Below are 12,327 nucleotides of genomic sequence, written 5' to 3'. Positions count from 1 at the left end.
CTTGCTACGGCTTTGAATATTATAACTATTTTGACTTAGTGTTTTTTTTACAAGACTTATGAGGCTTTCATTTTCATGATTGCTTTAATTCCATGTTTTTTTTTCCCTACTTGACTGAGGGAGGATCTGTACCAACTTGTCTGCCTGGTATATTTTCTCCACGCATGCCCTCAGATTCCAACTTACGGAGGTGGTTATTCGGTGTGAGATAACAGGGAGAAGGAAGCTACCCTGACAACTGGCACCCAAACGTGGGGCCATACTCGAGGGGATCTCGGAATCCGGACAACCGACACTCGCAGGGTGAAACAGACGACCCAGGACTGCCCACTGAAGGAGCCTGATCACCTCCACAATAACACGGTAAGTCAGTTGATTTTATTAATCTTCGACTTATCTGTGTTAGTGGATGTTCTTGTGGGAATATGTATAACCCTTGTCGGTTGCCTGGATTAGCTCTCAGGTGACAGGGGCAACATCCCCGCTGTGTGGTCACGAACCCGTAAGAAATTAGTCGTGCCCGACTAACCATCCTCTAGGTAATTAGGGACTAGATAGAAAATATAACCTGTCTTATACAGGGGAACGTGGGCACAATACATGTGCGGTAAGTCGTGGATAGTATTATAACCTGTCTTATACGTGGGCATGCGGGCACCATACATGTGCGATAAGTCATGTGATAAGTCGTGGGACAGGTACACGCGGGGTGTAACGCACTGATAAGTCGTGTGATAAGTCGTAGGTAATATGTTGGCCAGACCATGGTGAAACCGGTCACCAGGGAGTTGCAGACCAAAAGTTGTTTATATTCTTCACGTAATTTATGACGGTTAGAATGGGTGGTTTACGGTCCATATTCAAATCATCAGGATCACCCGTGCCCGGACGATCCTATTCATATGATTTGGTGAAGCGAAGGGAAGTTGGAAATAAGAAAGGCATTGTATGTTATATGTATTAGAAAACACAGGACCAGTCGCCGCCCTGTAATGGCGGCCGTACCTCATGTTGAGTGTGTCCTCATTGTGGGAAGCAAAACCCCCCTCACAGCTGAGCAATGTGCTTCCTGTGGGAGAGGCTGCCTCCCACCCCCTGATGAGGTCACGCCCGGCCCAACCAAATCAGTATGAAATGATAGCCTTGTTAATTTTGTCATTTCCCTCAGTAACGAGTTGCCAGTAACACAAGCTGCAGTGTTTTCTTCTATTCTAGATTCCGTCCCAGGGTGCAGGACGCTGTGCACTGGTGAAAAGACACGTCATCATAATATAGAGCTGGTGGCCGACAGATTGGACACTGTTACAGATTATGTGTTTAATTCCTATACAATAGTGTGATGAATGATTGCAGATACATACGTTCTCTTGTGTTGTATAGATGTATGACTCTTGAAGGTTCATTGTATGGGAGAATTTTTGCCGGCATTGAAGTTGTTAAGATTGTGAGAATAGAAGCTGTGAGGAGTGAGTGTGTGACCCCCTCCTGTAGAATGCGATTGTGTGGGGGATGGGGGCTGTGTCATGTGTAAAGTCTGAAACAGCAGACTGATATACAGGGCGTGGACTGAGACAAGTGATTACAATATTGCACTGATTTTAGATCTATATTGTATCCTCTTATTTTTAACAGCAGTAATGTCTAAAAAAAATCCTAAAATTCTTAGTGTTTTGTGTATGGGGTTAAAATCAGTTTCTTTTTTTCTGTGTACAGGAAAGTTTCTTATCTTTGCGCATGCGCTGTTGTCCTAACCTTCGCCCAGCGAGGAAAATATTACAGACTGCTGGATATGTCGGAAGAAAAAAAAAAATGATAAAAGTTACACTGCTTATTTATGTGTAATGATGTGATAAGATTTAATGTGTTTTGATGTTAATTCAAATGTATTAAACTACAGATATTGTGAGACACGGGGTCTTGAAAATGTATGTGCCCCCACTGTTCCCTATTCTTATATATAGTTTATTGGTTTGCAGTAATTAATATTACCAGATATAATATTATTCGTTTTATTGAATAACTAATTACAATTGTTTTGTTTTTGTTTTCACACATGAGGCGCGTGCTTATAGTGCTGCCTAAATGTTATTTTGGAAAATGTGAGATGTTTTACAGGTAAATGGTTGCAAGTCATTTTAAAGATAAAATGTATTTTTGTCAGGAGAAAGTCATTTTTGTTCCAGGATGTTGTGTATTGCAGGGGGTTAATCTAGTGCCCCCCAGATAGAGTGCCCAACCTTATTATGTTGAGATGTAGTTTTTTTTAAATCAAAAAAGTTTTTATTTTCCAAATTTTTGTATAACATTACATTGAAAATGACATTCACAAATCCATAGATACTAGGATAACATAAAATTAAAGCAAACAAACAGAATTACCTGATAACATATTGCTATTAATTGCTTTATAGCATAGTACAGCCTTTGTTCCCTTCCCAGGCCTGATTTTAGTTTTGCGTTGTGACGTACCCACTCTTCTGGATTGTGTCTCGGTTTGTTCCCTCTGAGCCTTCTTCTTCCTCTCCCTCCTCTCCTATTCCCCATAATAAGAACTCTGCTTCCAACATTCCCATGACATTTGGAACTTGGTATATTGATGCTGTTGGGATGCTATCAGTTTCTCATACATATATGTTGAGTTAATTATATTTATGATTTCCAGCACATGGGGTTGTATTGGGGATTTCCAATGTCGGGTAATGGTTAGTTTGGTAGCCATATATATATGGGCTACCACTGTCCGTGCGTTAGTCGGGATATCTCCTATACCTATTAGTAGAAACGCCATTTCCGGTGCCAGAGGAAAGCGCAGACCCACCACAGATTGTGCTATTTGGTGTGCCGCTACCCATAAAGTTCGGACAACTGGGCAGGACCACAATGTATGTAAAAGGGTCCCAGGCTCTCCGCATTTCCTCCAGCAAAAAATCGAAGTGTGTGGAAACATTAAATGAAGTCTAGAGGGAGTGTAATACCATCTCATGTGAGTTTTGATAATGGCCTCCTGAAATGAGGTGCAACGAAATATTTTATATATACAATGAAGTGCCCTTTCCCATTGTTCCTCAGAGACGGATATCTTCAGATCTCTTTCCCATTTCAACATGGCCACAGTTTTCACAAATATACTTTTCCCCCCCAAAAGATTATAGTAAAACGAGATCCCCTTTTTCTTCCCTCCCGAGTGTGCCAGGTGTCTAATAATATTTCCTGCCACATATCCGGTCTTGGGGACTACTTTTTGAAGAAGATCTCTCACCTGGAGAAACCTATAGAATTCCTTGTGTGGAAGGCCAAATCTATCTCTGAGGTTTTGGAAGTGGAGAGTGTTATGCTTATCATACAGATCCTGTACCGAATCAATCCCCCGCTCCTTCCTGTTTTCCAGATCCAAATCTGGGATCTGATCCTCCAGGAAAGATAGAGGGATCTGAGTTAACGGGACTTGTGAGTCCCGTCCCATTTTGGATACAAATTGGAGCCATATGCTATTTGTGACTATGATGGGCGTGAGAAATGTGGGTTCATTGGGTCTTTGCCATAAATTGTTAATTAGAAGAGATTGTAGGGACTTGCAACCACCTATAGAGGCCTCAATCTCCACCCATTTTTTATCCCCTGCATTATTCCACCAGAATATCGTCTGATCCAAAAGGCTTTGTAGTAATCTTTGAGATTAGGTAAGCCCAGTCCCCCAACCCTCCTATGTTTGGTGAGGATTTTAGTCGCTATTCGGGGACGCTTGTTATTCCATATAAATTTTAGGAGCATATTCTGTGCTTGTGTGAAAAAGGACTGTGGAATATGAATCGGCAAAGTCCGAAACAGATAAAGGAGCTTAGGGAGGATCAGCATTTTGTAAGCCGCCACTCTCCCAAACCACGAAATTATACATTTCGAATATTTGGATATGTCCTCATTTAAGGCTGATAACACAGGGGGAAAATTTGTTTGGTACATTTTGTTAGAAGGAAAGGTCAGATGAACGCCCAAGTATGAAATATCTGTATTGCGCCAGTCTAGTATAAATTCTTTTTTTAAAGTCAGGAGCATAGATTGGGGTATGTGTATAGGAAGGATTTGCGACTTTTCCCTATTCAGTTTGTAATATGAGACCCGGCTATATTCCTCTAGAATCTTGAATGTCGCCCTGAGTGAGGTCATGGGGTTCGTGCCCACCAGCATAACATCATCGGCGAATAATGCCACTTTGTGTGAAGATTCGCCCACTACTACCCCAGTTATATCGGCGGTGTTCCGAATAATTTCCGCCAGGGGTTCAATAGACAAGATAAAAAATATCGGGGAGAGCGGGCAACCCTGTCTAGTGCCATTAGTGATGTCAAATGGGGACGATAGGGTATTATTCACATACACCTTCGCTGCGGGATTAGAGTACAGAGCTCGAATTGCTTTATGTATTGTACCCACCAGGCCAAATTTTTCCAGGACTGAAAATGCGTATTCCCAATTTACCCTGTCGAATGCTTTTTCTGCATCTAATGATAGGAAAACCGCAGGGGAAATAGATGTCTCTACTATTTGCAACAGAGATAACAGTCTTCTGGTATTATCTGGAGCTTGTCTACCCATGACAAATCCTGTTTGATCATTTTTGACTAACATTGGTATTATGGATAATAGTCTATTAGCTAGTACTTTAGCATAGATTTTTACATCCCCATTTAATAGTGAAATAGGTCTATAATTTGCGGTGGAATCAGTCGACTTCCCAGGCTTAGGCAACGTGACAATAAGAGCTGTCAACATCTCTTTAGGAAACGATCCAGTTGTTATTGCCAGGTTGAACATTGGTAGCATGTGTTCTATTAGGATGGCCTCAAAATTTTTATAGTAATCATTTGAAAAACCGTCTGGGCCTGGAGCTTTATGGAGGGGAAGATTTTTAATAGCTTTACTTACTTCTTCCCTATTCATTGGGAGGTTTAATGCATTTAATTGTTCCTGCGAGACAGAGGGCAGCTTAATTTTTGAAAGAAAGGAGTTAATTCCCGCTCGCGTGGGTTGGGGTGTTGTGCTATCTTCTTTGAGATTATATAGAGATTTATAATATGCTTGAAAGGCATTAGCAATACCCCTAGGTGTGTAGATAGGTTGGGAGTTGTTGGGGTGTTTGATAACTGGTATTCGTGATTTGAGGGCTATTGTTTTCAACCGCTGTGCCAGTAATGCCCCAGATTTATTATCCTGGGAGTAGTATCGGGTATGCATTATTTTAAGCATCTTATCGTGTTTTTGTAGGAGCAAGCGTTTCAGATGTAGGCGAGCATTCGTCAAGGAAGTAGTGACCTGGAGTGATTGTTTCTGTTTATTTTGTATTTCTAGTCTTTGAATGTCATCCATGGTCCCCTGTATATCTCTTTCCCGCTGTTTTTTCAACCTGCTGCCCATACGTATTAAAGTCCCCCTAATGCACGCCTTGTGCGCGTTCCAGAGCGTGAATGCATTCATATCTGGAGTGGCATTAAACTTGAAGAGATGTAGTTTTGAACCCTGCTACATTACTTTCGCAGAGTCCACAAAGGGGGGAATGGTGAAGGAACTGATGAGGTACAATTTTGGTTTGTTTTGAATTAATGAATTTGGTTCCAGGAGATCTACAAAATGTGTATGAGACCTCAATGAATAATCCAGATTAAATGTGTATAAGAGTAACCTAAATGTTGAGGTTTTTCTGTGTAGATGCTTCCAGAACAGTAAATATGGCACTGGGTATGCTGTGCTGTGGTCTCCACCCAATATGAGGTATTGTGTAAGAGACCATCCCCTCCAGCAAATTGACCCAAGGGGCCGAGGTGACGTCACCCACAGATGAGTCTTTACAGATTTAGGAGGGAAGGAACCTGATAAAAGTGAGATTCTCAAAGTGTTCTGGATTATCAGATGAGTGTGGAGAAGTGTATAACATTTGTTTTTATTTTAGAGAATGAAGATGCCACCCCTTTGAAATGTTCTATCTATATGTGACATGGGTTTCCAATGTAAATTTGTAATGTAGAAATACTTCATCATATACAGGGTGTACAAGACAGGATACGAGGCACCAGTTAATTATCCAGAAACCACTCTCACCTTCTTGTTCATCTCAAGGAGCAGAGCTGGAGGTGCTCGCTGAGGCTTGTAACCTAGCAGAAGGTAAGACGGCCGACATTTACACTAACTCTAGGTACACTTTTGGCATCGCCCACAATTATGGGCCCATTGGTAGTAGGAACTTTATTGGATCATCAGGTAAGCCAATTGAGAGAGCAAGAGAAGACAGACCTGACAACAAGAGTATGTGCAGCCAGGTATAAGTAAATTGGCTTGTCCCTGGATACAATAACGCCACCACTAGGTTTGTAGCAGCCGGCATGACATGCGCACGGCATGACATAGGTAAAACAGCAAAGGTACCTGTGAAAAGTGCAGCCCGGCCAGATTACCCATCCCAGCGACTGCAGAACATACAACGACCTGAGGTAGAAGTGTATGACAATGCGCTCGTGTGTGTAGACCTGTTCTCAGGGCGGCCTGAAGCTCATAATCTCATTTCAAAAATGTTTTGTTGTGAAAGGAACATTTTAGAGCAGAGAATTCTGTGCAGTGTATATGTGTATGTATATATATATATATATATATATATATATATATATATATATATATATATATAAAGAGAAGAAGAATCAGTTTGTAGGTATCAGTTTTAGTTACTGCCCAGTGTGAACGTTTAACATAAATCTGTCATTGTTAATGTTTTTCTTCAAGTTAATTATCTGATTAAGATCAATTACTGATTATGTGATGGAAAGCTTGTTCTCCACAGGAAGTGTCCAACTACTAGCGGAAGGCGTGAGAACCAGATTCTAACAGAATGTGGACGGATAAAGGAAGGTAAACCGGTAGCACCCAAGGCACTCTTGATGGCACTTGCATTGATGGTGTATGACCTCACATATGCCCCAAGACTGCAAGGATCGATGTGGTAAGATCTAATTGGTATATCCCAGGCTTTACAGCTGATGCTGCTAAATTCTGTTAGAGCTGTTTGATTTGCCTACAGAACAGTCCTGGCAGACCGGTGCCAACCTTATCATCACACCCGGCTCCCACAAAGAGAACAGACCTTGAGAGGCCTTCCCAGGTAAAACGAACCAGAGTAGGGGGAGAAAATTTGGTTTGAGACACTTGCAGATAAACATGTGGAATCTGTGTATATTTCTGTGAATAGGAGATGTTCCAGGTAATCAGCTGAGAATAAGGTATAAATCCTGCTGGAAAATGTGACACCAAGTTCAAATACAATGTACCCAGTAATTACACATCTTCTAGGTGCCCTGTCTATTGGAACAGAGAAGTTTTTTCTTACATGAAGGTGTTTGTTTGATGTGGTTTAAGGGCCTGTCATTATTATTGTATGTACTTAGAACAACTTTTATAGTGTATGCGGATGATGTTATCACCAGATTAGCATTTATTTTAACAATTGACAAGGTTTGGGTCCCGGCAAGTGCCAGTAAACATGAACTAGAAGACTTTTAATATGATGAACTCCATCACTGAGATGCGGCAGGAGCAGCCTCAGCCAGTACAACGCGTTTGTCATGAACTGACGGCAGTGTCACAATTCTAAGCAGCCGCCCAGACAAGTAACTTACCGGAGGAAGAGGACAGATGCAGAGGGTTTGTGGTAGTCACAATAAAACTCCACTACTCCGTCTACGTGGGATCTCACCCCAGGCTCACAGCATGAAGTGCTATGTACAGCCCGGTGACGTATACTAAAAGAGACGGTGTCTGAAAGATGAGAAGGACCAAACCAAGTCCTGATGACATCAGCAAAGTAAAGTAAAGACCAAAGACCTGAGTGAATCCGTCAGCAGTATCAAGTGTTTTAATAAGTAAGTGACCAATTGGAGGATAATAATAAATCCCCCACTGGACACCACTGTGCAGTCTGACTCGACAGAAGACAGAAGAAGGAGAAGAAGAGGACGATGATGTACAGGACTGGCAATGAACTGATGGGACCCAAAACCAGAGGGTGATAGCATGAGATTGGTGACAGCATTATATTATTAGTTGAGGCCCTATTGTTTATATTGTCTGAGGTTTATAAGTATAATGTGTGTACATATGCCACGGTGCTGCAAATTACGATCTGAGGAGTTTTATGTGGAGGTGTGAGGTGAAGGTCACTGGTTGTTGTCACTCATGTGTAAGAAGTACATGGCAGCAATGAGAGCCCGGAGTTTATGTTACCCGGGTGTCTTTAGATTTGGGGAAGATGCTGCACATGACCTGTTATATCTGCAGGGGTAAAAGTTCCATTAGGACAGTAAGTGACAGTGCGACAATTATTACCATTAATAAAATGTAGACTGGATTAATTATATATATTACAACCAGCAGCGGTTTGTAGATTATACCAAGACAACCATCCTGTATCCTGAGGAGAATAGGGAAAGTTAGGACCACTCCGAAACCTTGGAAGTCCAGGTTCAAAGGGGGGTTACTCATAAGGAGTAGCTCGTCTCAAGCTGGTGAAGAAATCCAAAACCCCTACCCGCCTGGTTCGAGTGGTCAGTGGTAGGTTGCTAGGCAAGACTCAGGGATAGAGTAATAATATTTTTAGGGGGGACTGTCAGGGATCATTACCATGTATATTGTTTGCAAAAATATTATCCTCACATATATGTGTATATATATCAGTATATTTCACAAAGAGATTGGATCTATGGAATACAAAGATGCCTGCATGAGGGACACGCCTATGGAGACACCGCCCCTGGAATGCAAGAGGAGTGTACAGATGAACTTACAGCTGAGGAGCCAATGGGGCTTAAGCACGTCCCACATCTCTAGGGGGGAGATTGTGTTTCTTTCTTTGTTCAATAAAAAGTTTAGTTCTTACTTCCTACTTGACTGAGGGAGGATCTGTACCAACTTGTCTGCCTGGTATATTTTCTCCATGCATGCCCTCAGATTCCAACTTACGGAGGTGGTTATTCGGTGTGAAATAACAGGGAGAAGGAAGCTACCCTGACAACATCAGAGAGACAGACACAGATTTTCAGGGCAATTGGGACACATGCGATTTGCAGAAAATTATTCTAACTGAATTGAATGGCATAACCAATTCGATCGAATTGGTTCCGAATCAAATTTTGGGAAATCCGCTCATTTCTACATATCGTCAATGAGGTCTATTAGGCTATTGACTTCAATGTAATTTCCTTTACTGTATTATAGTTTGGGCGCACCAGAGCATCCATTGGTATACTGGGCCAGTCTGAACCTGGTTAAGGGATTATTAACCCTTTCATGACCAAGGGTCATCAATGCACGTGTCCGGATCAAATTTTCCATTTCTGATATGCTCTTCTTTAAACGATAATATCTTTGCTTGCTACGGCTTTGAATATTATAACTATTTTGACTTAGTGTTTTTTTTACAAGACTTATGATGCTTTCATATTCATGATTGGTTTAATTCCATGTTTTTTTATTTTTATTATAAGACAATCACTAACACTTTTTTCTAATTTACACACACAGACACACACACACACACACACACACACACACGTGTGTGTATGTATATATATATATATATATATATATATATATATATATATATATATGCATACATATGTACAATGCATTCGGAAAGTCTTCAGACCCTTTCACTTTTTTTACTTTTTGTTATGTTAAGGCCTTGTGCTAAAAATAAATACATTTTCCCCCATGATTCTACACTCAATACCCCGCTCCTGGAGGAGCTCCGGGCATCACTGATGTCCATATATGGACAGTGACGTCAGGGGCTCGCTCTATGAGCGGAATTCCCAGCCAGAGCCTCAGCAACGTTGTGGTTGGGGATTCCGCTTCTAGAGAGAGTTCCAGTGGTGCTATCTACAGAGGGGGGGGGAGTGTGGCACTATATACAAGGGGGAGTGTGGTGCTATCTACAGGGGGGGTGCACTCTAGCATCTCAAAGCCCTTTACATCACTGTCTATATATGGGCAGTGATGTCAAGGGCTTTCCCAAGATGGGTGTCCCCGACCAGAGTGCTTGCAATGCTCTGGTCGGGGACTCCATTGGGGAGAGAGCCGGCAGACATGAAAATGCAGTGCTGCACACATTAAAGCAGCACTGCAAGCGTGTCAACTGCACGGGGCATCAGCAGTTGCAGCATATATAGCAGCATATGGTGAAGGAGTTAATGACTTAGGTACTGGTATGTTGAGTTATTTTAGGAGTAAATACGATCTATCATTGATCTTTATTATCTGTGATCATAATAGTGAACTCCATCTAGTATGGTCTCGATTTTGAACATTGTCCTGTATAAAGTAAGTATTCAAAATGGAAAACATTTACATGAGTGTAACTAGTTGACTACAATCACCATTGTCTCATGCAGCCAGGGAATTAGGTATTAATCTCTATCCTAAGTACAGAATTTCAAATCATTGTTTTGATCATAATAGGTTTCATAAGTGAGATATAGAATAATGGCTTCAGTGAAATGGAAATTGCTCAGATAAAGAATTTAATAAGGTTATTGTGGGCTAGGAGAAGACTTCATGTCCTTTACTGTGCGTAGTACTATTTTTATTTTAATGTTGTATCCTGATAATAAGATTTACTGACACATCGATCAGAGAGATCTCATAAGGATCACATGAGTAGTGGTTTGAGAAGTGGTGGCCCACTCAGGTCCAGAACCAATGAGTCTAGGTATCATTTTTAATTAAAAGGACCGTACATGCAAGACCTCCTGATAAATAAACTCAAGGGGGTTACAGAAACCTACAAGTGTGAGCAATTCTGGATATTGGTGTTGATCCAAGTTTACGGACCCTAACTCTTATGACATATCTGATAGACATGTTATTATACTACACAATAAAATACCAAAAAAATAAATTATCACTTTACATTATTTTATTATTATTAAATTCATAGTGGCTCAGTGAAGCACTCGGGTCCTAGGTTGGTATCTGACCAGGCCAACACCTGCACAGGGTTTGCACAATTTCCTTGTTCCTTGTGTAGATTTCCTGTAATTGCTCAAACCCCCCCCCCCCCCCACTCCAAAATAATACAGATAGGTTTTTTGGCTTCCTAAAAAATTAGCTCTAATGTGTTTATATAAGATAAGGAAAAGAGGTTGTGAGGTTAAGAAAAGGGTAAAACAAGCATATTTTCCATGTAATTTACAATCTAGCACTAGATCGTGGCCACCATCTTCCTCATTACCTGCACTGTGGAAGCACTGCCACCCAGCCCCATTTTCTTAAAAAGAGGAAGGCAATGACCCCTTCGTTCTAGTGATGGATGGGGTTTCCAGCTGTCGAATAAATACATTTTAGCATATCCAAGCGATACGTAATCACATACTGTATTGGGAATACCCCTTCAGGTCTTAATAAAGAAATACAGCTACTAACCTGGGCCATTTAAATACTGTGTTAGAGAACAATGCAGACGGACTACAATTGGTTCTGTGCGGATCACATCCCATGCTACAGCAATTTCTTCCTGATGGATGGAAGAAAAAATGCAGAAACATCAAAATAACTCAACTCAGCTACATGAAGAAAACAAAAGAGAAAAATTTAAAGTTCTTTGTATTAGATAACATCAATGTATGGACTATTCTGTGATAACCAAAGATACAGAGACTGCAAAAAGAGGTGGTCCTTAAAGGGGTTGACTCAGCACAGGCAACAACTTTATTTGTTTATTCCCAGTAATGAATCAACGGGCTGGTTCCCGTTATACCTCCCAACTTTGTAACAAATATATTGAGGGAGGATAAATTTCTAAAATATAACTTTTATTTTTTCCCATAAAAATGGAATCACAATATCGTTGTGTGTGATAATATATTGCATATAAAGCCTGCATACTCGGCTTGTTGAGTATAGGATGGATGTTCCCAGAATGAGTACAGCAGGGTAGTTTAGGATCATAGGGTTGTACAGTAGTATCCTGTCAATTCCCAGACTAAATTTCTTCCCTCTCTGTTGACAACGGTGTCTGGTACTCGTTCTTACAAGAACGACCACGTTGTCTCTGAAGTCAATCCCGAGTTAGTTCCGTAACTGAGAGTGCTTATCACAGGGTTGATTGGGATCACATGAGTATACAGTGGTATTCTACCTAATCCACAAAAGGATTCTCAGACCTCACTGTTGACAACGATATCGGGCACTCATTCTGAAAAGAATGACCACGTTGTTTCTGGAACCTATCCCTGTACTGATATGATAGCTATGTTAGAGGTCGTACTCCTATTGCATATACAGCCTGCGTGT

At 41.1% G+C, this 12,327-nt stretch overlaps 1 protein-coding gene across 2 annotated transcripts in view; it reads right to left on the bottom strand.

The window, feature by feature from the left end:
- PARP8 (poly(ADP-ribose) polymerase family member 8) overlaps positions 1-12,327 on the bottom strand; it is a 319,726-nt gene that overhangs the window by 85,065 nt on the left and 222,334 nt on the right. For both annotated transcript variants that reach the window (XM_075839740.1, XM_075839730.1), the window contains exon 9: positions 11,458-11,548. In XM_075839740.1, coding sequence (XP_075695855.1) covers positions 11,458-11,548 — 91 coding nt within the window. The remainder of the gene's footprint in view (positions 1-11,457; positions 11,549-12,327) is intronic.

The sequence above is a fragment of the Rhinoderma darwinii genome, chromosome 1 (assembly GCF_050947455.1).
Source record: "Rhinoderma darwinii isolate aRhiDar2 chromosome 1, aRhiDar2.hap1, whole genome shotgun sequence".
NCBI lineage: Eukaryota > Metazoa > Chordata > Amphibia > Anura > Rhinodermatidae > Rhinoderma > Rhinoderma darwinii.
Note: the sequence above shows the minus strand (reverse complement) of the source record. Positions and strands in the feature narration are given on the sequence as shown.